At 39.5% G+C, this 27,927-nt stretch overlaps 1 protein-coding gene across 1 annotated transcript; it reads right to left on the bottom strand.

Annotated features, from left to right (window-relative positions):
- Nucleotides 1-3,741: 3,741 nt before the first annotated feature.
- LOC109412535 (uncharacterized) lies at nucleotides 3,742-27,903 on the bottom strand. The gene is made up of 3 exons (XM_029880049.2): nucleotides 27,626-27,903; nucleotides 22,226-23,220; nucleotides 3,742-5,368 (listed from the first exon to the last, which is right to left on the bottom strand). Exons 1-3 carry the CDS (start codon nucleotides 27,759-27,761, stop codon nucleotides 5,162-5,164), a joined length of 1,338 nt encoding a protein of 445 aa, XP_029735909.2. The 5' UTR covers nucleotides 27,762-27,903; the 3' UTR covers nucleotides 3,742-5,161.
- Between the last annotated feature and the right edge of the window lie 24 nt (nucleotides 27,904-27,927).

Genomic DNA, 27,927 nt, shown 5'->3' with positions numbered 1-27,927 from the left:
GGTTAGTAAGTAAGCGTTTATATACATATGTTTTATATGAAACGAATGAAAATAAACCGACGCAAAGGTAATCTTGCAGCAGGCGCTAATTAATCGAACGAGCGCAAAAAGCAGAATAAAATAAAATCAAACATTCAGCCCTGATGTCATTGCTAAAGTAACAGAAAAAACTCACATGAGCACCACACGTCATCTTTGTAGAGCAGCATCATTCAATAGTGCATTAGTGCATGCAATAGCAACAAAGCAACAGCGCAGCAACGCATATAAAGTAAAAACCTACCTACCTTATAGCCAAAACCAGCAGCAACAGCAGTATAAAACTAATCTTTCCCCCACATACCCTTAAAGAACAAAACTGTATACACACCGAACGATTCGATGTTTTAGAAAAAGAAAAACAGCAAAAAAGGAAACCAATCCAAGAGCAAATCCATTACTCATCAAAGCAAACAAGAAAGAACGAATCAAAATGCAATACACAGGCCTGGTAGCGAGTCACTTTTTAGTGATTTGGTCACTATTTTTGAGTCGGTCACTAAAAAGTCACTATCTGCATGAAAAAGTCACTAAAGTCACTTTTTTCAGTAAATTGGTCACTAAAGTCACTATTTTCGTTAATCTGACTACATTGAAAAACATTTAATGTCAAAATTAATGAACAAATTTTTCTCAGAAACCTTATCCTTAAAAAAATTTCGGCTGCGCCGCTTATTACACTATTATTGTTCTTGTCTTTATTAACCTTCATCACGTTGGAAGCAGCTCGCTGACGTAGTATACGATTTGGATCGAAAATCACCTAAAGAGGGTTAATGCGAACTCTAGCTACAGTTTTCTCGTATTCCGAAGAAGTAAAAATGAATGTGTGGCTATGATCATAGATGAATTTCTGAAATAGGTATTATACTTTTTCAACAATAACATTTTTTTTAGTTTTTTTCAGTAGATTGCAGAACGATTTATGTTACAAATGCGAGATAAATTTCTTGTGAAACTATTGGAGGTAGTAGTGACATCATTTGATCATCATTTTTTTTATTGAAATCCGAAAAAGTTTATAATGAAGTTTATTTACTCCTGATGAAAATATTCATAATATAACAATTATCATGTTGTTTTCCGAAGGTCTCCAGTGAATTTAGCTTACCCTGCTACAACAAACCATCAGGTAGATCATTCCGTTTCGGTATGACTCTGCAGCCATAGGTAATCCTTGCGCTGATGGTGGGTACACAATCATCATAATCATCATCCTGATGAAAATATTCATAATTTTTCAAATATTTTTTTCATGAATCTTTCATTTATTTCTGGGGCTTTTCTTGGAATCTAATTTTATCAAAATGTCATCCAATATGCGATGGTGAGATTCAACAAGAAATCTGCCAAAGTTTCTTTCGCAAAATTTGCTCAACTTCTGTAAATATTTTCATAATATCATAATCAGTTTTTCAACTGCGTCTTCGAGAAATCGATTAAACAGTTTTTTTTTCCAGTTTCTGGGAAAGTTTTCCAGAAGTGGAAAGAATTAGATTTTGGGAATCTTGTACAAACAAAGAATTATGAAAACATGTATTTCTTAGAAACAGAAATACTAAACAGGTTGCAATGAAACATTTTTGTGATATTATTGCTGTGTGCGTTCAAGATGCAAACGGTGCCCAAATGCGCTTCTAACGCGGTTACACATGTTACGTAGCAACCATAGCCAATATCATCGCCACTTCAGGATTTGAAAGCTCCCACTGACATCGGGTTACTTGTTAGAAAATCTTACCGCATTTGATGCTCCCGTATTTGATATTTGCATTTTGAATGCACACAGCAATATCTATCTATGTAGGAATATTGTATGAAAGTTTCATTTGATTTAGTCAAACCATCAGAAAGTTGTGGTCGTATATTTGTCTCGGGAATCTATTTTTTGTATTTGTTCTTTAAAGAAAATGATATTTTCGTACTGACAGACAATGACACAATATTTATTGTAAGAACGTGTGCGTTAGAATTCGTCCACGGTAAAATAAAATTAACAACAGATTCACCCAGGTGTGCGCTTTAAATTGTGCCAATTACATGATATTTCGGTGTAAAATAAAATTCCTTGAAAATAACAGGGGTTTCGAAGTTTCGGTCGCTCGGCTAGTATTCATCCAAGGATATTTTCGATCACCTGGCAATCATTTGACTCATTTATCCATAGCTCAGTTCAGAAGCCTAATATTGAAATGAGGTGTTCGGCAAACTTGTAGATAAGTGTTTTTCCTACAATTATCACCAAGGACTAACTCTCATATACACGGCGTGAGAGCGAAAGTAACACCTACTCATACTGACATTTTTACGCCGTAAATATAAGAGTAAGGATATGGCGTCCTTGGTAATAATTGAAGGAAAAACACTTATCTACAAGTTTGCCGAGCACCTCATTTCAATATTAGGCTTCTGAACTGAGATATAGACAAATGGGTCAAATGATTGCCAGATGATCGAAAACATCCTTGCATATTATATTAATCAGTAGTATACATCATCAAAACAAGAAACAGTATTGAACTTAAAGAGTTCCCAATGTCTGCAAACGTGCAAACAAATTAAATCCATATTTTCTTGCGTGATGAAGTACGATAAGTTTTTTTTGTCACCAACAATCAGTTATCAAAACTTTCGAAAATAGCAAAAAATATAGTTAAGGCTTCCTTAATTGAACACTTTCCAAAACAAAAAAAAACATTAAACAATAAAGTATTCATGAGCACAAACTTTGGAAGTTTAAAGTTAGGCATTGATTTTCTTGGGAATTCGTTAATTGATCGAAAGTTCAACATAGAAACTCAATTTTCTATTAATTTTGAGGTCACTATTCAGTCACTATTTGGTCACTTTTTCGCTAATTTTGGTCACTAAAGTCACTATTATTTTGCCACCTGATCGCTACCAGCCCTGAATACAAAACTCACCCTATAGCAGAGCAGAGAAGATATGTACTCGCTTGAAGAGGCGAAACATGCATCGCCGGCATACCGCGATTGGCGATCGTGGGGACAGGTGCAGCAAGTAACAACGCGTGTGTGAATAAGAAGACACGGTGCATAACGTATAGCAAGCTGCTGCAGCGGGGAGAGCCAGACAGGTACAGACGTAGACGAAAAAGGAAACTAGGTAGGTCGTCGTGCGGCTATTTCGCAAAATAGGTACTATATACGTACCCTCGTCGTTGTTGACGTCCTCGTCTCGTCTATCCTCGGAGATGCGCTTGTTTGGCGGCTTTGGTGTGATGAGAAGCAGATTGTAAAACCCGAAATAGGCAGGAAACAAAACAACATGCGTATGAATAAAAAGTGCAGTTTGCTAAGTCCGTAAATTAACGATTGAAAAGGATCGGTGGATATTATTTTGTAACGCCGTCGCGATTTATCACAGCCCTAGTACAGAGGTGTAGGTGGGCAAAAGGGACATTATGTGCATAAGGATTCTTGCCAAATTTACCTTCAGCATGACATAAAATTTGGTTTTATGCAATTCATTATCATATACCTAATGGCAGGGATGGCATGCTCCTCAGTGTGAGTGCAAGTGTGCGCGGTTTTAATATGAAAATGAGCTGCACTGTGCACATTTTCAGTGCGGAATGCCATCCCTGCCTAATGGTCAACATTTCTGCACTGGCTCATCATTCAACTGAACTGTATAAGAAAAAAAAAGTATTGCTGTGTGCATTCAAAACGCAAATATCAAATGCGGGGACACCTAATGCGATAAGATTTTCTAACAAGTACGATGTCAGCGAGAGCTTTTGAATCTTAGGTTGGCGGTTATATTGTCTGTGGTTGCTAAGTTGCCTTTGGTAATACGGTGTTACCGTCAAACGGGGTGACTTGCAATACTTTTCAGCTTCAACTAACAAAAAATGTGGATTAAACGTTATTTCAAAATACAAACTCATGGCAATAGTTTTAATAGCCAGGCCCTCTACAGAATAAGGAGAAGAAGTTATATATCATTTTATTTTTTCCTTTTGAAAAAGCCATATAAGGTCGTTTTTCAAACAAGTCGTCGTGCGGGGTGACTTGCAACACTCAGTGTAAATCCCTTCTCCAACAAGCGAACATTTATTTAACGCTCCTCGCATATTAGGCTAGTATTCTTGTTACTATTTTTATGTCGTTTGTCATACAAATTTTTGTATTAATTTTTTCATAAGAAACTGAATTTTGAATTTGTATATGGAAATACGAGGCTCAAACAGCAAGTTACTAATTGTTAATTAAACACAACTTTTACTATTTTTTTCAGTTCAAATGATATCCTCCAGGCTATTACCAGTCGAATATAAGTTAAGCAACAATATTTAGTTTTTTTGTGCTCTTAGTTTTTACGAAAAAAAAGTGTTGCAAGCAGGGATGGCATTCACCATTTACAAAGAGGTACATTCACTTGCTACTATCTCAGTTCATAAGCATGCTATCAAAAAACAATGTATGGATGACTTTTACCTTGTAGTTTTATATGAAAGTTTGCCGAATATCATAAGGGTCGCACACGCATGCTTAACTCGTGAGCGAGCTGTGAAAGCAACTCTCCACGCCGTGAATGTAATTTACATTATAATATTATTTTAGGGGATTTAGTTCATCTTCTTTCTTTTTCCGTCAACGATTCAGGGCTCTTATTTTTCCTAGTTTTTCATAATTACATTCTATTTGTGAAAATTGTATTATAACTATTTAAATAGAAGTTCAAATCTTGACTACTACTCAGATATTATATGAACTTAATAGTAAAACTGAGTTTCGGTATGTAAACGTCTGATTTTTATGTTTTATTGATAGACAAAGTCAGACGACATCAAGTGTTGCAAGTCACCCCGTTTGACGGTACTGCATTTGGGAACCGTTTGCATCTTGAACGCACACAGCAATATAATAATTTTAATGATACAACCCGGACCAGTAATTAAATCCAGAACCCTTGTTCCTTCGAATCAAAAGCGTTGTTACCGTGTATTTTTTCGGATTTGTTTAACTCATTGGCAAACACGTTTTTGGTCGAGACAAATTCAATCAGAGCGTAGATTTATTCCATCGATCACACCAAATTTAATTGGTGTTAAGTTCACTGCTTGTCTTGGTGGTACTATCGCTACATCTTACATATTCTAATTCATAGAGTAATTGCAAATCACAACATCATTACCAGGGGTCGTGTACAGCAGCCTACGTTTCATGGCGTCATTCAGTTTAATAGGGAACGCCTTGTGATCTCCGCCGACAAGTTCTACGTTGCGCAGCCAAAGGTCTTGTAATGATCTACAGAATATGCTTACTTTCGGGTTTATGATTTTACCGTTGGTCAGAAACAATCGCTTAAAAAATAAAATAAAAGGATTAGTAACTTTTCACTATTAAACGCATATTACTGTTGAAGTGGATCACATGACATAAAGACATTCACAAATGAAAGGATTGCAGAGAAAAATAAATTATTACTTTTATGCAATTCTGTACCATAATTTATATTTTATTTAACTCATTTCGGTATCATAATGGGCATTTTTTCTGAACTGGTTTATTATGCAACTGAAATGAGTTGCACAATGAAAAATAGTTGTATAATGTTCATAATGCAACTCATTTGAGATGCATTATGAAAAAAATATTGCATAAAATTTTGTATGGAACTCGTTGCAAAACTCGATTTTTCAGCACTCTTCGTATTTATCCAACTCGGCAAGCCTCGTTGGATAAATGTACGACTCGTGCTGAAAAAATCAACTTTTTGCAACTCGTTACACAAATAACTATTATTATAGTTTTGGCACTTCTCAGCAAAAATTGCTGGAAACACCCTGGGCGAAGGCACAACCTTGTGATCAGCTTGATTGCTGTCAGGTCTCGGGGGCCGGGGCTTACATGTATCTTTACTCTACAGAGAAAGATGCACACTCGTGGTGCCAACAAGAACCGATACTTTTCGTGATCAAACGAAGAAGCGTCACGGTCCTGTTTTGTTTTTTTTATACAGTGATAGACATTCGTTTAGCCGAGGTTAAAAAAATTTCAAAAAAGTGCCAGGAAACTCATACAAAAGATTTTATGATAAAACTTTTTTATCGTAGTGATAGTATATCTAGTACTGTTTTATAAAAATGAGATACATCACACTTACATATACACTGAAACAAAAACGAGGGTAAAAACCCTTCAAATGTCATTTTTTGCCTAGACATTCGTTTAGCCGAATTGTACAATTTTTAGAATTCCATAATAAAAAACTATCAAATTTCGAAAAATATCCAACAAAGTCATTTTGTATGGTGATCTGCATTATAGATCGACTTGTAAATCATGAATTAGATCGTTTTTGGAAGTGATGCCATATTAATTTTGCATGCATCTCATATAAATATGTCATAATATTTTAAATGTTTCTCAATTGAGATTTGATGTAGTTATTTCTATCGGAAGTGTTTCAAAAGAATCTAATGAAAGTTTCATGACCAAAGCAGGTTGAAATTTTGCGAAAAACAACGTTTTTAACAGAAAAAAATAACACAAACCATCAAAAAATCACGTATTTAAGTATTGTTTTGATGAAATATGATGGTTTCACTTGCATAAATCACAGCGTTTACTACTATTACGTCTTCTAATAGCTCCCAATATCTTCTAGACTGTATTCTGGCTGAAATAATATACATTGGACGGCTCATATTTCGAGAAATGGCACCGAAAGTATTCAAATTTCTAGCATGAACTACTTGTTTCATAATTTAGACATTCTTTTCAAATTAATCATGTAAAAAATGAATGTGGTTCACAACTAAGACTCATTTATAATATATTTCTTCAGATTGAATGAAATAAGCCAATTATTTAACCAAATCTTGCATTTTTGTATGAGCATCTGCTTTTGAATAAACAGGGTACACAAAATCTGACACTTCTTGCAGTTCTTTCACTTTGCAGTCTTCTAACTCATTTAGTAATGATAGTATCAAACAGGTATACTCCACAGGCATTAGGGCACGTATTTATTTCAATGCAGAACTATTTATTTTAGCTTTTATCTATCCCATTTTAAAGTTTAACCAACCAAAAAGCCAATATACTTATTTTTTTCATGACATTTTATGCAATAATTTGAACATTTCTGACAATTATTCTGTGCCATATTTTCAAAACTGCTAATCTAGCTTACGTTTGAGTGTTTACAGAAAACAGTTTTCTTAAATAAATTTGTTTATCGTCACTTCTCCTTATCGGGACATTTTTTTATAATATTTCTCTGAATTTCACAAATAAATAAACTTTTAAGGTCAAATATCTTGCTAACACGTCATAAACTAAATGCCTTGGAGTATATTCTCGAAATATACTCACGAAATTGTAAAAAATCTATTGAAAACCAATTTTTCGTTTACCTCGGCTAAACGAATGTCTAGGCAAAAAATGAAATTTGAAGGGTTTTAACCCTCGATTTTGTTTCAGTGTATATGTAAGTTTAATGTATCACATTTTTATAAAACTTTACTAGATATACTATTACTACGATAAAAAAGTTTTATCATAAAATCTTGTATATGAGTTTCCTGACACTTTTTTTGTTCTCGGCTAAACGAATGTCTATCACTGTATATTTGATTTCTAATTACAGGAAAAAAGTTGATACAAACATTTTCCTTCTATTTTTTGAAATTAGTATTACCCAAGTTTCCAATATTGAAGACACAAGAAGAAGAAGAATCACAAGAAGAACTAGCATAAACGGTTCACTGAAAATCAAGCACCATATCGTCAAACTTGTTCATTTTGTGTGAAAATACGCAAAGGTAAATAACGTTGACCATTTCATTAACAACACATTCTTTCACAGCTCAATATGCTAAATCAATCTCCCACCTTTCCTCATCCTTAAGGCCACGCAAAACTTAAAAGTCGCATGGCTAAAGAGGTTGCAATGCCTACTCCCAAATTCCACGGTATATTATGGACGATGTGAGTTCTTGGACTTGCATTGGAGACTTGGTCCCATGACCCCCTTGTGCATCAATAAAATAAAATAAAATAAAATTCTCAGCAAACATTGCTGGAAACTTTCACCTACCCCGGGCAGTCGAGGGCCAAAGGGGATTAGGCTCTGTGCATCTCATAGCCGGTTTTGCTTGTATCCTAATGAGTCTTCTTCGGATGTACTGTCAGTTGTGATGATTCAGGATTAGGACCCGCCTAACAAGAATCACCGTTTTCAGAATGCTGTTCAGGCTTTTTTTCAGTTCCAGCTCGCCTACACTGAAATAATTCTAAGAGCCTGTATTATCAGACACTACACATACATTGTACCCCTAGTCTGACACGTTCACTTCAAATGAATCATTATACGTATCATATCATAAACAGTTCCGATGAAAAAGCCTTCCTATAAAACTAAATGACACTTGCGCATATCGGAGTTATATGCACATAACACGATCGATGCATTAGCTGTGCATATAACTTTGGCCGGGTGGAAAAGCAACATTGGCAGATAAAGTGGAACACGTTTTGCAGAATTCCGCAATTTCAGTATGTGAGCTTCGTGGTCGTGCGGCTAGCGGCGTCGATCATTCAGGCGTTGTGAGTTCGATTCCCGCTCCAGCCAAGGAAACTTTTTTTTTTCAAAACGTGAAGGATATTATTGGAGTTGCATATACTTTAGCACACCCACCCGCATGATAGAAGCAAAATGCATGACACATAACAGGGCGACCTGAGAGTCATACCACATGCATCGCATATAACTCTCACTTCCCATTTTCAACCTTAGATTAGATTCATATGATATTCCAATAGTGCAGTAATATATGATTGACATATAACTGTGATCGAGAGAGTTGGTTCAGTGTAGGGACCTAAGGAAAGATTTAGGGACAACTCCGGTTGCCAATAGGACAACCGGAACTATACAAACGTCCTCCAGGTGCCAAATCTGCTTCAACTCCTCCGCTAGGTCATGGTTGTCTTACCGGAGAAGGTTGATTGGATATTATGGTCTAACCAAAATTATGGTCTGTGGTCTAACGGTACAGCGATGCCGATGAGTGTTATCCGCTTCATCCTTTTGTCGTAAACCACAATGTCGGACCGGTTAGCATGAATGATCTCGCGATCCCATTACCTACAGCTTTATGCAACTATTTTCCAGAACCGGGTCCGGCTGGTATTTGTAGTAGGGTACAAATCTATCGACCAAGTTTGTATGGCGAGAAAGAAAAGTTGGAAAAATTCACGAGGCACCCTCTAGAATCGTGCCTTTGGATGAGCAGAACAATCTGTAAAAGATTCAGCTCAATCGGCTTCACGTGGTCCAGCGTTATTTCATCGTCCCCCAGATTTTCAAGCGCCGTGATGAGAGGGTCGTATGAATCTGGAAGCGTTCCGAACAGTGATACCACCATATCCGCATCCGACAGCTTGGCACCAGCAACACGTAGTTGGCGGATCAAGTCTTCAAATGCCACCAGATGTTCAATACCCTAAGGAACAACTTTGTAGAAGACCATATAATGATAAAACTTAAGGCTTTTTACGGCATCATCAGCATCGGCAGCCATGTTGGATATGTGGCTCGAAATTTCAAAGTGATAATTCTCTGCCACCAAAGCGAATATTCGTACGAAAAAGTATCATCCTATATGCTTACTCGCAGTGATTGCGATGATACTTTTTCAGCTGCGTTGCTGCAGAATTGACAGTTTTTTATCACTTCAAAAACGCGAGGCAAACAATCATTGAAAAGCAAAAAGTCAATGATTTGTTAGAAAACTTGGTGATGCATTATGACACCTTTTTAGTTGCGATTTCAGCTAACGAAAGCAGGATGAGGACATCTTCCCCCATTTACTGTCGGTTGTTACATACAGCACGTGTGTGTCGGTCGAAGCTTACGCGCTACATCATAGGCAGCTATGTAATTCTTCATTGTTTCGATACCCGCCCACGTGCGTGAGAATTGAATTGAAGGACAACATAGCCGCCTATGATGTAGAGCGCAAGTTTCGAACAGCAAACACGTGCTGTATGGAACAACCGAGAGTAAACAGGGGAAGATGTCCTCATCCTGCTTTCGTTAGCTGAAACCGCAACTAAATTAAGTTTTATCATTATATGGCCGGGGTTCTGCTAAACCGAACTAAGCGCCAAAAAGTTTATTTCGAGATAATTAAGGTTAAAGTTCAACCACTCACAATTAGACAACAGCGAAGATTATTTGAAACTTTTCCGCACACACGTAACTAACAAGCCTTCATTAGCCATCCGAGATGAAGAATACATGTAAATTATTTGAAATCATTGATATAATCACATTAGGGGGATTCACTAAACAAGCTTAGTTTCTTGTTGCCAAGTAGAACGCTCAAGTAAAATTCCACCTTTTTCCGCAAGTAATTTTGACAACTGATCCAGTATGGAGAGAAACGTTAAGTGCCCCACACAATGGATACGTTTGCGTGTGCGTGACAGTAGTTTGACAGATTTCCCATGGGAAAACTGTCAAAAAAACGCAAACCTCGACGGAACGGACGCTATGTATTCCAGGCTTTACTTTTCCTTACGGAATAATAGCGCGGACTGTTTTTCCGCAAGGAAAAGTGACAGCTCCATTTGATTCGCACGGGAGGTGTTACGAGTGTTACACTTTTTTCCTTACTTGCCATCTGCGAACAGCTCAAGTAATTTTGAAGCGGAATCATTACTTGATCATTACTTGTCCTATCTTTTTGCACAGTACGTACCAGGTGGAAACTAGCCAACAGCGTAAACCGATTAAACTGATCAGAGATTGCAGTAGGCTTCGGCGCGTGTGGACGTGTTTCAAATTGCTCGTCACGTCACTTTTCCTTCCGCGAATTTTTGCTCTTCCGTTTGTGGTATAGCTAAGTTTCGTGTTGCCAAGTAGAGCGCTCAAGTAAAATTCCCTCTTTTTCCGCAAGTAATTTTGACAACTGATCCAGTATGGGGAGAAACGTTACTTTTCCTTACGGAATAATAGCGCGGACAATTTTTCCGCAAGGAAAAGTGACAGCTCCATTTGATTCGCACGGGAGGCGTTATGAGTGTTACACTTTTATCCTTACTTGCCTACTGCGAACCGCTCAAGTAATTTTGAAGCGGAATCATTACTTGACCATTACTTGTCCTATCTTTTTGCACAGTACGTACGAAGTGGAAACTAGCCACTGGAGCTACGCCACGAAAAATGTGATTTCGCGAGTGGGTCCCGATCATATTATGTTTCCAGTTCAAAACCGAATTAGCGACATTTTTTCTTTTACTTCCGCTGCTTTTGCCTTGCGTTAAACACTATGTCGGAAGTGGGGCGCTGTATACAGTACCAGGTGTACAATACAGCGCCCCACTTCCGACATTGTGTTTAACGTAAGGCAAAAGCAGCGGAAGTAAAAGAAAAAATGTCGCTAATTCGGTTTTGAACTGGAAACATCTGCATTAACATGTCTAAAGGGTCTAACTCGTTTTGTAAACAAACATTGTTTCTGTCGCTGTAGGGTCTATCTCGATCCACCCACGCATTTGGGGGCCATTATCAGAAAGATCTATCTTCGCTCTTTCTGATAACGGCCCCCAGATGCGTGGGTGGATCGAGATAAGCCCTACAGCGACAGAAACAATGTTTGTTTACAAAACGAGTTAGACCCTTTAGACATGTTAATGCAGACATAATATTCATCATCAAAAACACGTTGTCAGTTGCATATAATAATCCGTTCAGCAAATTGGATGATAATGGCTAGTTTCCACTTCGTACGTACTGTGCAAAAAGATAGGACAAGTAATGGTCAAGTAATGATTCCGCTTCAAAATTACTTGAGCGGTTCGCAGATGGCAAGTAAGGATAAAAGTGTAACACTCATAACGCCTCCCGTGCGAATCAAATGGAGCTGTCACTTTTCCTTACGGAAAAATTGTCCGCGCTATTATTCCGTAAGGAAAAGTAACATTTCTCCCCATACTGGATCAGTTGTCAAAATTACTTGCGGAAAAAGACGGAATTTTACTTGAGCGCTCTACTTTACAACACGAAACTTAGCTTAAAGCTTAGTTTCTTGTTGCCAAGTAGAGCGCTCAAGTAAAATTCCACCTTTTTCCGCAAGTAATTTTGACAACTGATCCAGTATGGGGAGAAACGTCACTTTTCCTTACGGAATAATAGCGCGGACTATTTTTCCGCAAGGAAAAGTGACAGCTCCATTTGATTCGCACGGGAGGCGTTACGAGTGTTACACTTTTTTCCTTACTTGCCATCTGCGAACTGCACAAGTAATTTTGAAGCGGAATCATTACTTGACCATTACTTGTCCTATCTTTTTGCACAGTACGCACGAGGTGGAAACTAGCCATAAGATGTGAATTAGTTTTATGCAAAATCAGCACGAAAGAAGTGAGGAGAGTGAGCGGTGGTGGTGTGCGGTAGCATTTTTCTCACGCGTAACGCTTCGGCTGAAAAAATGAAAATTCTGCTGAGGATTCTGCCGGTGGAGTGTTCCCGTGCCGTATCTGTGTTAAACAACGCGAGTTTTAATGAAGACCTATTTGGAATAGCTAAAACAATAGAGATATTGAAAAGGTCGTGAACACGAAGTGAACAAAAAATATAGCAAATAGAGAGGAGTTTGTGCGGCGTTTGAAAAAAATAAACATTGGACGGGCAAGTGAATTCACATACGATACGACAGACCAATTTTTCCGCCGTGGTCTGCGTAGAAATGAGAAGTGAATGGTGATTCAAAGTGCTATGGATTCCGTCCAAGATTCCGTCAATTGGACGTTTATAAGGCAGAGGATCAAGATGAATCAAACTATGGATTCCGAGAGAAAGCATTGACGTGGTGAGATCAAACCATTATATATTATAATATATTTGGGCATACGTTGGGGATTTTTCGAATTTGACGAGTCATATGGCCAATTTGTGTGCACCGTACACCGGGTTTGGGGTGAAATTATGCTTTAGACAGACAATCTACCTGAAGCGCCAAGCACAACACCAGATAAATATCGGCCTGCTAGGATATGTAACATTTGATACAATACATGTCTATTTATTACCACGGTTCAATACTTCCGCGGTATTGAGCGTCAGTCGTCGACGGAAAGGATGAGGACTGTTACGGTGCTGCAATATTTGCACAACACACTCTTTACCCTGATACATCCAATCGTATCGTAATCAATCTTTTGTTAAATAATTATATTTTACTAATATTTACTCTTTCAGCGGTAACCAGGTAAATGATTAAACTAAATTTATAATAATTTGTCATGTGCTTTTTCGCCAAGGAAAGCTTCCCATAACACCCCATCCACATCCACCTCCAGATATCTATGAAGTGGGCCAAGTTCTTGGACATATTCTGAGTAGATATCTAATCAACATTTCCTCCCCATCCCCGCTGATCGTAAGGACCTGGCCAGGTGTCGAGAGTTCGTTAAATGAAAGGTTTGTCAAGTCCCAGGCAACTTTTCTGGCGCATTAAACTTCTCTATCGACAGCCACCCCAGGATGTGTACGGTCGGCTATGCTATGCTATGCTAAACCGATTAAACTGATCAAACGTTGCGATCACCAAGGCGATTCTTGATTATTTCATTCGCAAAAACATGAAACATTTTAAATAAGCAAAAAATCATGGTTTACGCAGCAATTTAGTGAGTACCCCTATTTTATTTCTCGGTACTTTGCACTCAGTTCACTCTGGCTGATCTCAAACATGAGAAAATGGTTTATAGTTCAGTTTGGCTGACTGTGTTTTTTTTGTTTCAGATAAAACCAGTTGCACGGAGAAACAAAAGTACCCAAAAGTGAGTTCAAACCACCCAACTTTGAGGTTGCGTGCGGGAAGCCAATTTTGAGTTGATGGAGTTGATGTTGAGGTAGGTAGTTTGCATTTAGGCGTATTCGGCCAAAGTACCTTAAGTCAAAGTTTTTTTTACTCAACCGTCAGTTAAATTTACTCAACTTTTGGTTCTATGTCACTTACTCAATTTTGGCTTCCCGCATCGAACTCTCAAAGTTGGGTTGTTTTGCTATTCACTCTTTGACAACAACAAAGAGAGCGAATGAAAGAGGATGCAAAAAAGAACTCAAAAGTGAGTTTAAAAATACTCAAATTTGGGTTTTCTTGTTTTTCAGTGTGGATTGTGAAAAAAACTCGAATGTTCATCGTCTATCAAGTTGAAATCGATATCACTCACAATCTTTTACATGAATCAGAGAGGACGCGCATAGTTTGGAAGCACGGAAATCTCAAAATAATTTAAAACATGAACGGTGGAAGCCCTTTCAGCTCAGTCCTTCCCATCCATATTTTTTTCATAAGCGGTGCAGGCACAGATCAAGAGTGATTATATGTATCAAATCATGTCCTTGCATGTCCTGCAGGTCCTGAGTTGTTAAAGTGTGCTGATCGAAGAAAACCATGAAAATGTTCTGCCAAAGTGCACCAAGAACTTGGATCATTTGAGTGATAACCAAGCGCGTTACCTCCAGGCCATTTTACCTAGCTGAAGGTCAGCCGTTAAATCTGAATCAAGTTCTAAATATTCTCCTTAAGGATGGTTTTCGTGAAAACGCAATTTTTCGATCAGCCAAAGCGAACCAAGTGTTTGATTTTTTCAAGCTTTATTACTCTAATTAGCCTTGTTGTTCAATGACGGCTCCTGTGTTAAATTATCAGTAGGTATGAGGTGTATGGGGCTGTCCATTACTTACGTAAGGGTTAGTGGAGGGAGGGGGGGGGTTGAGAAATCTTACGCGCCATACAAACATTTTTGGTTTCTCATACAAAAAATCTTACAAGGGGGGGAGGGGGTGTCAGAAAATTGCTAAAATTCCCTTACGTAATTAATGGACAGCCCCGTATAGGCATAACGCAGGTATTCAAAACCAGTTGGTTTTTGTATTATTACGAATAAATTGATTCTAAAATGCGGGGGACTTAGTTTGGTCTGGCTGATAGTGATTTGGGAAAATGGCGATCGGCACCATCAAGACATAATTGGGTCCTCCAACACCCGTATTTCTATTAACGTGTTCATTTCTCTCACAGATTGTCACTTAAATATAATAAACTAGCACCAATTTATGATCGATTGAGGGCGACTTCAAAAAAATCGAAGGAAAATTTACGAAATTCCAGCATTTTCAAAATGAGTTGTCGGGGTCGGGTACGTGAAGGTTAATATAGATTACATTTTGTAGAGTAATCTACAAACGGTGAGTCGATAAGGAGAGCGTCCAACATAACTCTGTTCCTCACAAGTTCCTACCTCATGCTTCCATAGGTCAAGCGATGACAAAGACCGCCAGCTAAGAGTTGTGTGCTTAGCTGGTATTGCAGCCTGGGCACTGCTGTCCTTCTGACTTCAGTTAGATTAAGGAGGCACGTCCCCGAGCGTCTGTTCACCAAAGAGGTGCGGCTCAATCAGCGTTTGTTCTGGCATCTAGCGGCTGAATATGAAATGCGACTCCACCGGAAGCTATCCAGCTTTTTACGCTGGCTATAAAACGACAAGGGGTGAATCGATTTTGACATTTCTTGCCGACAATTTTTATAGTAAGATCGGAGTAGGCTGAAAATATAGCTTGTTGATTCAACTGTCAAATATTTTCACCATTTTCTGCGGTCGACCATTTTGCATTGTGTTTTTCCCACATTTTATATTTGTAATCTTCTTTTTTATATAATTTTAGGCATTAAATTGAAAGGATTAACATTTAATTGGCAGCCGAGATATCTCTGAACATATAAGACATGCTGCTTTATGTACAACCCGGAGAATTTATTAGATTCAAGGCTGATTTGCTGCTGCTGTGGGGGTACGAAAATCAAGTCCGATCCTACTCCTGCGTAGAAGTTCCGTCTTGTCCCACGCGTCGAACGTTGACAGTTTTGAAAGTTCGTGGCTGGAATATTCCGTCACCTTTCGACATCGCTCCCGAATTCCCTATCAGTTTATATGGCCGGGGTTCTGCTAAATCGAACTAAGCGCCAAAAAGATAATTCCGAGATAATTAAGCTTAAAGTTCAACCACTCACAAGTAAACAACAGCGGAGATTATTTGAAACTTTTCCGCACACATGTAACTTACAAGCCTTCATTAACCATCAGAAATTAAGAAAACATGTAAATTATTTGGAATCATTGATATAATTCTAAATTCTTAAAAAATGGTCTTTGGTTCGGTTTAGCAGAACCCCGACCATATCACCGTCACATTCCTAGATCTCAGTAAATCGACAGACAATCTGATCTTGGTCAAGTTGATCTAGTGTACGTCTTCCTGTTGGGTTATGGAGGGTTACCACAGAGCCGTCTCTTACAAACCGGACAAGAATGGACTAGATTTAAATTTTCATCCAATAAATGTGAGATTTGTAAACTAGTAGGAACTCCTCCATGACAAGAGTTTAGTGCGTATGCACTTCCAAATGTCTTAATAAAACTATGTCTGAGACCCAGTCGGTCCTCTACCCGTTCCCGACCAGTCAAACGTGAGAACGAACATTGAAAAATAAAATTTTTGATCATCCTTGGCTTTGGGGATGAGTTATACCTAAGGATCGACTACTCACTCTGAATCAATTCCTCTGCGAGAGCTATGAAATTACTCAAATTATGTGGGAAATTACTCTGCAACTACATCAATAGAATACAAAAACAGGTAGTCCACATCCAACTACATAAGCTTTCCTGTTGCCTATTTCGGCTTTGGTATAAAGTAAGGGCTCCTGGTGATACTATTATTACAGAGTCAACTCTGTATCAAAATGTCCATGGCGTGGCACAACTAAGCAAAAATTTGGTCGTAATCGTAGTCCAAGCAAATACCGGCTAAAAACCAAAACCAGTGCTAGGATTCCACATCATGCACACCCGGCATCATCCTGTGCCGGCAAATTAGAATAGCCTTTTGAATCAATCTATGAGCTCTTGCACGCTGACGTCATCACTGTCTCCTTCTCTTTCTTTCCTTCGGCGTCGGTCCATAAAGCCGTCCTTGCCCTCAAAAAAAATTTGAGGGCAATGTTTACAAATCGTATGAGAATTCGATGAGGTTATGTTTTTGATGCAAGCCTCTATTGCCTTCTGCGGCCAGCACCGATGTAAAGTTTTTCGCACCTCATAACTCGTGGCATCATGAATGTCCAGTTAAATCAACCTAAAAAGCAAAATATAAAGAATTAAGTATGAAATTATTGCTATTGAATTTCCATTCCCGAAAACTAGAATTAGAATTTTGACGTTTTTCATCAACAATAAGAATTTGCAACACCAAAGAGCTTGCTTCGATTAACCCATAATAAAATTATAGTGTCGGCAAGAATTGTCAGAAAGGGGTGATTCAAAATTTATGGAAAGCTAGCGTAAAAAGCTGGATATATGCCGTTTTTCTTTTTGAACCTGGGTTGGAACTGGATTGGCGGAAAATGTGTAAACAAACAAACGTCAAACAAACTTTAGTACAAGCGAAACCGAAGTCGGGTTGGGGTTGAAACTGTGATCTCATCCAGTTCCAACCCAGGTTGGAACTGGATCAAAAAAAAACGGCATTAAAGTGGCAGCCCCACCATGGTGGATAGGGGACCTTACTACAACCTACTGTTCTCGAAACCCAAAATCCTTGAGGCATGCCGTATGAAGCTTGAGATCCTAGGACTGAGCGAAGTCCGTTTGTCGAACTTTGGAGAACACAGATTGGTGTCGGGTTAAATTCTGTTATACTCTGGCCTACGAGATGAACACGCTCCTCGCCACCGTTGGTGTCGACGCTCACGTCCACGCTGCACTCATGAAGTAGGAACCTATTAATGAGAGGAAAACTGCAGCCAGATTTAGAACGCGGTTCAACACACGCCGACTGGAAGACGCTGTGGTGAAAAGGTCCTTCGTCGAGGAGCTGGAGAACCGTGCTACGGATATTCCGGAAGGTGGAAGCGTAGGAGATCAATCCAGCTTTCCACGCTAACCATAATGGCGGCTGCTATAAAAAAATTTGACAGCACTTGTGCCCCAGCTGAACTGAAATTATGATACAAAATCTCAGCAATCTTAGAAATCATGAAATAAAAAATCAGCTGTCAAGTGGTGAAAAATGCAACTGCTTTAAATCATTTAGATAGGTTTGTTCAAACATTTTCGTTTTTAATAAATAATTTATTCTTTATTTTAGGTAAGGGACGTAAATAGTAAAGACCTCTTTTGGATCCCGGACTCTCGAAGCCCAATCTCAAATTTGAACAAAAGGAAAACCCATGAGCTACGGGTCTTTTGCGAATGGCAACCTCCTAGATCCCTTGGAGGCAACGGATAGGGTCAGATGGCGGTGATGGCTTCGACAATGGTGATGTAGCTTTGATGATGATGACGAGGGTTTCAAGAGATGATAGGATGGGAGCGGTCTGAGAAGTTGCGTTTCGGGAGGAATACTCAATTCCCTCGATTCCGTAGCAGGTCCAGAAGGCCTTCACAAAAGTTTGCGTGGAAGGGTTGTGTGTTTTACGTTACAATCCGTTTCCCAGCAAAATCGAATGAGTATTGAGCACACCAAACAAAGCCGGCAACTGTCCAGTCCCATTCCGGCACTGCCTTTTGAGTCTAAATCCGTTACGATAATGGGAAAATATTCGGACTGTCCATCAACACGACCACGATGTAGGGTTATTTAGTGCTGGAGATTTTGTAGTGATGCAGTGCGGTACTGCAGTCGTTGCCATCTAATTTCACTGAGGTCTGATGATCGGCAATAGAATGTCTCCTGCTCTAGAAGCGATATATCAAAGTTTAAGTCTTGATCTGGTACTGAACTCTCAGGAAATGTGTTTGAACTCAGAGTTAATTTACTACACTGGTTAAATTGAAATGGAATTTCTCGGGGTACGCCAGCGAAGCGCATATCTGGGTGTACGGAGCTAGTTGAGCGGCTAATTTCATTCTGAAAATAGTTTGGGAGGAATTGAAAAAAAAAACAGATGAGTGATTCTCATCACGAGAATCCAGGTGGAGAAAATAGAGTGAGCGAGGTATAAAAACCACGTTGAGCCGAAGTACACGGGATTTTCTGAAAGGCTAGTGATCATTGGTGGTCTATCCAGCGGACAGGTGTACCCACGCGAGAAAAGTCACGCTCGGGCCATCATCGCAAGACAATTCATTAGACCTGGAATTTCGATTGGTACGCCTGCTCACCGATAACCCTCCTATGCTAGCTTTTGTGAAGACTTCGGTTCCTTCGGCATTCTGGACTTGCTACATCACCATTGTCGAAGCTCTCACCGTCGTCTAAAGCTTACCCGTTGCCTCAAGATTGTTTCCCTTTCATCTATGCTACCAAGAATAAATTCCATTACGTAGAAAAATATAGCTTTTGTTGACTGTGGGAATTATGCGGGATAGGTTCCCATACTCGGAAAATTTTCGCTCATCGATACGTCCTGAAGCCATGAATCTACATGAGATCTTGAATGTCCATCTGAGAGGTTGCCATTCACTAAAGCCCAGCAGCTCATAGGTTTTCCTTTTGTTCAAATTCGGGATTGGACTTCGAGATTCCGGGATTCAAAAGAGGTCTGTACAATTTACGTCCCTTACCTAAAATAAAGAATAAATTATTAAAAACGAAAATGTTTAAACAAACCTATCCAAATTATTTAAAGCAGTTGCATTTTTCATCACTTGACAGCTGATTTTTTTTCCATGATTTCTAAGATTGCTGAGATTTTGTATCATAATTTCGATAATTTCAGTTCAACTGGGGCACAAGTGCTGTCAATTTTTTTTTTATAGCAGCCGCCATTATGGTTAGCGTGGAAAGCTGGATAGAGTGCCATCAATAACGCCGTCATCGCCACCGACCGGCGAAAATAATTTTGGTGAGCTACACACCTAGAGAAAGCACTGGATCACAGTTGAGGAAGATAGAGGAGTGAAGGAACGCCAAAGCCGCGATAGAGCGAGCGCAAAAACGAGGAGCCAAAGCCGTAGCCCGTTAGCGCTGTTTGGCTCTCGAGAAGGAAGTGAAGCGCTCATGTAGGCGGGACAAAAAAGCGTGGGCGGACTGACTAGCCGACGAAGGCGAGAAAGCCGCAAATACCGGCGACATTCGCCTCTTCTACGATGTTTCACATCACCTTAGTGGGATAAAGATGAATGCTGCGATGCCTGTCAAAGACACTTCTGAACAGTTATTGACCGACTCGGCTGACCAGTTAAAACGCTGGTTCGAGCACTTTGGAAACCATTTTCAAGTGTTGGATACGCCACCAATCATCTCAGCATGATCCGCCAAGAGTTCGATGCATTACCCATGTCAACACTGAAGCTCCATCATTGCAGGAGATAGAAACAGCCTTCCGTAGCATGAAATCCAGCAGGGCCCCGGGGGTCGATCGCATATCAGCCGAGATGCTTAAAGCTGACCCCGTAGTAGGGTCTTGTACCATTTGGGCAGGTGTACCTATTTTGGGCACTTGCCGCTGTAACTAAGTCAATTTCAAACCGATTGATTTGAAATTTGGTATAGAGTTAGGGACGTACAGTATCTAACTCTGTACAACAATTCAAATCAATCGGTTTGAAATCGACTTAGTTATAGCGGCAAGTGCCCAAAATAGGTACACCTGCCTAAATGGTACAAGACCCTATCTGCACAACCATTGAGTCCAAGCTTGCTATTTGCATTTGGTGAAAACATTCTCGAAATTATGCAATTCGCTTTCGAAAACGAATATGTTTTCAGCCTTCTTCGCTTTATCAAACCAACCAATAGACTCGACGCTGATCAGCATTGTTGGCTGCTCCTTTTCGTCGTTGAGCTGTTGTTGCGTTCCAGCCAAGCCTGTCTTTGTATCGCTTTCGATGCTTTCGTTCAGCTTAATGGCTAGTTTCCACCTGGTACGTACTGTGCAAAAAGATAGGACAAGTAATGATCAAGTAATGATTCCGCTTCAAAATTACTTGAGCTGTTCGCAGATGGCAAGTAAGGAAAAAAGTGTAACACTCGTAACACCTCCCGTGCGAATCAAATGGAGCTGTCACACGGAACCAGAAATCAACCCAAATATAGGTTCTTTTCACTCATATCGGCTCTTCCGTGCGAGAACCCAAATTTGGCTATACCGCGTTAAAGCTTTGAGTGGGTATTTTCCATTTGATGCCGGCAGAAAATTGCAACCCATCGCAAAGTTCTTTCTACCTAGCGTTAACTTTCGAAGTACCCTAGTGGGTTGAAATAAACCCACTTTTGGGTAAACGACAAAGAACCCAAATTTGGCTTCTCGCACGGACATTTTCGGCTAGGTAGCTGCTTCTCGCTTTGTTTTTGACAACAATGCGAGCGGGAGAGCGAGAAAACAACCCACTGCTGGGTAAAAAGTTCAAGCGGTATACTTATTTTTGCGTTCTTTTAACGTATTTTTTAGGTAATCTGTTTTTTCCGTGCACTTTTCCTTGCGGAAAAACAGTCCGCGCTATTATTCCGTAAGGAAAAGTAACGTTTCTCTCCATACTGGATCAGTTGTCAAAATTACTTGCGGAAAAAGGTGGAATTTTACTTGAGCGTTCTACTTGGCAACAAGAAACTAAGCTTAATGGCTAGTTTCCACTTCGTACGTACTGTGCAAAAAGATAGGACAAGTAATGATTTCGCTTCAAAATTACTTGAGTGGTTCGCAGATGGCAAGTAAGGAAAAAAATGTAACGCCAGTAACGCTTCCCGTGCAAATCAAATGAAGCTGTCACTTTTCCGCGCGGAAAAATAGTCCGTGCTATTATTGCGCAAGGAAAAGTGACATTTCTCCCCATATAGATTAGTTGTCAAAATTACTTGCGGAAAAAGGAGGAATTTTACTTGAGCGCTCTCCTTGGGAACAGGAAACCTAGCTTAAAAATTCTCGCGTCAAAAATGATACTTTGCACATGCATTTTAGCACTCAAGCCAAAATTACGAATCGCTTGAAGTGTTCATGATATTTGAAACAGTTTTGAAAATGATGCTACTACACGTATTTATTTTTAAGTCAAACGTACTTTATGCCTAACGGCTAAATGACCATTACTCCAAACGACTTCATGCCAAATGGCATTATGCCAAACGGAGTAGATCCCTTATGAGAAATGTCTTTATGCAGAAGAAGCCACCCCAATGCCTACCATACGATACTTACCTTCAAATTCTTTAGTTTGATCAGTTGCAAAAATGCCTCAGCATCAACCTCGAATCTGTCCAACTCGACGGACCAAATCAATGGACACCGGCGACACACCGCGGCCAAAGGAGCGTTTACTGAATCACCTAAACCGCTAATTTTAACGGCTTGCAGATTCTTCATGGTGGCGAACAATTGATCGAACTGTACCGGGGTTATATTCTCGATCGGATACTCACGGGATTCGGTTCCAAAGTTTAGGGTCCGTAATTGTCCGAATGAAATGCATTGATGGAAAGTCCGCCAGATGCGATTTGGGATATCGAGAAATGCATTCCGAAGGTTCGTGCACGATTTGATGTTGAGCACGCTGTAGCAGTTCCAGTGCCGGAAAGTATGCACTTTGGCGTACTCCAGCCGAGGGGCACTGATGACGAAAACCTGTCGTCCATGGGATATGTTCCCGAGAGATCCTTCTCTCCATTCCAGGCACTCCAACATCGGCATGTTGATGGATAATTTTCGGATATCCAGCTTGACATCATCCGCCGGCATGGGGTATATTTTAAGGGGCGATCCAATATAGACATGTAGTTGCTGAATACGTTCCCAGATGGAGCGATGGCGCTCGAAAAATTCTCCCAGCGTTTCGTCCGGCGGAACATTTAAAGTCAGCTTTCTTAGCTCATACTTTGGAAGAGTTTCGAAGAGGCCATTGATTGTGCGAAGATAATCCGAGTCCGCATAATTTACCCAGGAAATTTCCACTTTCCTGTAGGAACGTTGCATCATTCGGTGAAATCCGTCGAATGGTACGTAACTTTCGGATTTCCACTTCGAAAGAGGAAACGTAACCATGTTATTGATTGCGCTTCCAAAAACAATGCTGTTCCAGCGTCGGCATACCAAAGTGCACGTTTTTCGGTCTGCCATGGGTAAAAGTTGAGCAACAGTAGCCAAGACCAATGAGGGTATGTTTTGCCAGTCCAAGTCTTGTTTCATAATAGGAAGTGCTGTAATAATAAAAATAAGAATGTGCATGGTAGATAATGAAATTTGAAATAGGTAAACCTTAACCCCCTTCCGCCCAATACTTTTTTCAATATTTTGAATGGTAATAAATTCTTTGAATAAAAAGTGCTCGACTCGAATAAGTTGTTAAAAAGGGCCCATACAGCCGAGGCGGTAAACGCACGGGTATTCAGCATGACCATGCTGAGGGTGACGGGTTTGATTCCCGGTCGGTCCAGGATCTTTTCGTAAAGGAAATTTCCTTGACTTCCTTGGGCAAAGAGTATCTTCGTGCCTGCCGCACGATATACACATGCAAAATGGTCATTGGCAGAGGAAGCTCTCAGTTAATAACTGTGGAAGTGCTCATAGAACACTAAGCTGAGAAGCAGGTTTTGTCCCAGTGAGGACGTTACGCCAAGAAGAAGAAGAAATTTATCGTTATCACGAAAAAAGAGTTTCTAATTGTAAATCAAAATCAATACTGGCGTTCGATTTGAATAGGTCGAATCTACATAGGAATCACAGCGAACTTAGGACCTATTCAAATCGAACGCCTGAATAGTTATTCATTATTTTTCAATACATCTTCTTCTTTATGACTCGACATTCGCATTGGAACTCTCTTCAACTAGTGTTCTTAAGAGCACTTCCACAGTTAAGAAATAGTAGTTTACGCAACAAGGTGCAGAATGAAGATTTTACAGCACGAGTTGTACACTTATCCAACGAGGCTTGCCGAGTTGGATAAGTACGACGAGTGCTGTAAAAATCGAGTTCTGCACCGAGATGCGTACAACGTTTTTTTGCAATTTCACAAATTAGGGTAGGTAATCAAAATTTGAACCTTGATTTGAACCAAATTGCGGCTTTCTGAAGCAGTGCAAATTTTGAGTGATTTTTTCTCCCACATGGGAATAATTTACTACGGCAAAATCGTATGCACATGAAAGCCACGGGTATAAGCTTTCTGTTAAATAGTAAAAACTTTGTATTTGCACCGAAATTCATTGAAATATTTGATTTTTTATCAACAATGATTTCAATCTTAATTTGAACCATCGTAATCATAATTTGAACCAATTTTAATCTTAATTTGAACTACTGGCGGCAGCAGCTCGAGCAACTCCAAAAACAGCCAATTCCATGCTAAACAATGAAAAATCACATGAATCTGCTAATTCTCATACCTATTTTTCATAAGGCAGTGGAATTTCAGTTCAGAATGTTCGGAATTCTTTAGGAATTTGGAAACTAAATTTGGATTTTTTCATCCTCCAAGAGTAAACAAAGCAACCACTAGCGCAATCTACAGGCCAACACTAGAAGCACAGACAAACAGACGTAACACTTCGAACATTTTCCGATTCCAATCATAGTACCGGAAACCTGTTCGCCCAATACTAAAAGGACTGAGTTTGGCCGACCATCATCTAGGTGGCGGTAGTGAGCAAACGTCAAACTCGAACAAAAACGATGCGAGCGCTACGAGTGGGCAGTTGGCCAACTATCAAATTTTTAAATGGACCGTTAAATCGGTGAACGATGGGAAATGTGAGTGTTACGTCTGTTTGTCTGTGCTAGAAGCTCACCACCGTTTACTAGTTCAAATTTAGATTACAAATGGTTCAACCACAGACAAACAGACGTAACACTCTCACATTTCCCATCGTTCACCGATTTAACGGTCCATTTAAAAATTTGATAGTTGGCCAACTGCCCACTCGTAGCGCTCGCATAGTTTTTGTTCGAGTTTGACGTTTGCTCACTACCGCCACCTAGATGATGGTCGGCCAAACTCAGTCCTTTTAGTATTTGGCGAACAGGTTTCCGGTACTATGATTGGAATCGGAAAATGTTCGAAGTGTTACGTCTGTTTGTCTGTGGTTCAACTTAAGATAACATTCTCCAAGTAAGAATCACTTAAATTTGATAATTCGACACTGATTTTTCATTTGGGCCTAACTGACATTTTCGAGTTCTCTTCATCGATGCTCTCTTTGTGTTATCACAGAATGTGTAGTGAGTTTTCTAAAGATTTTTTGGTTGAAATGCGAAGAAGACGACTACATGTTGCTATAGAAACAAAAAGAATAATGATTTTGTTTGTTTTGATCAAGTTACTACCGAAAGAGAGAGTCGACGAAGAGAAATCGATCAAGTCAGTTAGGCCCTTATGAAAAATCATTGTCGAATTTTATGACAAATAATGCGGAATATTATTCGGTTGGTCGATTCTACGATAAATAAGCTTTCATTTGACGTGTTCACATATTGCGTGTGATACAATGCATGAGCTGTACGAGTGCACCGAAAATGTGCTTTCTCTTGGGGGAAATGGGTGAAATCACAGTGATTTTTCAATGGCCTGTTTTCCATGACAAAAACGCTTTTTTCAATGCTTTTAAAGTCCATGTTATCAGGTTATATTACGGAAAGCTGTTTAACATCTTTTTCGGGACAATATTTGCCTGAAAAGTACGTCGTTTTAATGAATTTTGAAATGGTTCAAATTAAGATTACAATTTGACCAGTTCAAAGTTTGATTTCTTACCCTACCACTTGAGGATAGTGTTTAACAAAACTTTTACATCAAACTGCACACTGATGTTCATAGCCATGTTTAAGAAAGTCTGATCCGTCTGATCATAGCAGGTTATACTGTGCAGTTGCCACAATTTTTCAAACCTGCGTCCAGAAAGCATCAAGAAGTTGATCAAAACTGAAAACAGTGCTGTAATGGTTCATTACGCAATGCAAATAAGTGCTGTAATGAACCATTACAGCACTGATAATTTAGTTTGGGAAAGTAAGCCTTTTCCTGCCAGATTTGCGTGAGGTAAAACAGCCTATTACGATGAGAAATTGCAAAAAAAAAAATAATAACTCTAAGCAAACGAGTGAAAACAGATGTATCTCTCATGAATCCCAAATTAGCTTTCCAATATCCGGTTCCTTGACCTGCAAAAGTTTTGTCCTAGCAGGCTATCGTACTTGAATAAATCTAGATTGAGTTTAAATAAGGACGAAAGTAACATGAGCGAGTTCTCTTCATCGACTTTCTCTTCTTCAAAATAAAGTGACAAGATGCAAGAATGGTTGCACTTTTTGGTCATAAATCGCTAGGTTGCGATGCAATCTAGCGTCTAAGTGTAAAAAAGTTTGATTGAATTCGCATCTTGTCACTTTAATTTGCAGAAGAGAGAGTCGATGAAGAGAACTCTCTCATGTTACTTTCGCCCTTATTTAAACTCAATCTAGAAATTACAATGAGCCTTTTTACGAGACGTTTCGGATCAGCTGATCGCTCATTTCATGAATGAAAATTTGACAGGAGGTTGCTCCCAAGTCCCAAGCCCGTGAGCGTTAATATCAATATCAACACTGTTGTCGTTTCATAAAATGGACTAATGCAATACTTTTTGATTGAAGGCCTTCGTTGCCTGCTATACTGCCGTAATTCTGCAAAGTGACGTAAGCGACATTGAAAATTTTGATACATTTTTGATCACTGTGCATCGAATGCTTGGTCGTTCTCTAAATTTTCTTCCATGGATGCTAGATTACGAGTACGACGAGATCTTGCTTTACATATAATATAGCAGGCCCTTGGCATCAATGAAATATATCGTAGCCAACATCTCTCTCTCTTCTTGGCGTAACGTCCTCATTGGGACAAAGCCTGCTTCTCAGCTTAGTGTTCTATGAGCACTTCCACAGTTATTAACTGAGAGCTTCCTCTGCCAATGACCATTTTGCATGCGTATATCGTGTGGCAGGCACGAAGATACTCTATGCCCAAGGAAGTCAAGGAAATTTCCTTTACGAAAAGATCCTGGACCGACCGGGAATCGAACCCGTCACCCTCAGCATGGTCATGCTGAATACCCGTGCGTTTACCGCCTCGGCTATATGGGCCCTCGTAGCAACATCTAACTGCCTTATACTCATATTCGTGCAAATTGAAACGAGCGTGTAATCAACAAACGCAGCTTTTGTTTAATGTTGTGAGCCACACACGAAATCACATTCACAATGCGTGTTTGTTGGGTTGCTTTATTCAACTAATCGCATGCTCCTCATACCGTACATTAATATTAAAGCGAGTTTGAAGTGTTTTGTGATCATAACAGGTGGAAAAAATGATTCCAAAAACTGATCAATAAGCCAAAATAAACGTTAAACAAAAAATTGTTGATGTTTTCGCATTTGACAGTGGGCGCTATTTATTAGCGCCCAGGACATCCTGTCTACCATGATTCCAATGCATTGATATAGGCCGTGTCAGGGGCCTGTAATATAGCGAGCATAGCACAGTGTTATTGGTACATCAGAAATATACACGTCGAAAATTGGAATGGCGCTTACGTCACTTTGCAAAATTACGGCAGTATAGCATCTACTTACGTTTCATTTTAGTAGCAGCTGCAGACGGGCCTGCCTTGCAAAATTGCCGAACTGGCTGGACTTGATCATTTCCGAACGCTTGACGTTGATACAACTTTGGATCGATAGCAAACACTTTTTTAGGAGGCGAAGCCATCAATCAAATGCTAACAAGTCCGATAATTTAGCAATAATAATTATTTTTAATATTAAATGATAATTCGGTTCCAAAATCACTTCGATTTCGATCACGTTTCAGCGTCCGTTTGGGTTTGAACGTCACACACAAAATGAAATGATAAACATCACAAACAGTGTTGCCA

Source organism: Aedes albopictus, chromosome 2 (assembly GCF_035046485.1).
Source record: "Aedes albopictus strain Foshan chromosome 2, AalbF5, whole genome shotgun sequence".
Classification (NCBI taxonomy): domain Eukaryota; kingdom Metazoa; phylum Arthropoda; class Insecta; order Diptera; family Culicidae; genus Aedes; species Aedes albopictus.
This window is presented reverse-complemented; position numbering and strand designations above follow the sequence as displayed.

Excerpts from the sequence above, each read along its gene's own strand:
- LOC109412535 (XM_029880049.2), bottom strand. The coding sequence starts at position 27,761 with ATGGCTTCGCCTCCTAAAAAAGTGTTTGCTATCGATCCAAAGTTGTAT. Across the intron at positions 23,221-27,625 it reads AGCTGCTACTAAAATGAAAC|CACTTCCTATTATGAAACAA; the intron begins GTAAGTAGATGC and ends TTATTATTACAG. Across the intron at positions 5,369-22,225 it reads TCAAACTAAAGAATTTGAAG|CGATTGTTTCTGACCAACGG; the intron begins GTAAGTATCGTA and ends TTATTTTTTAAG.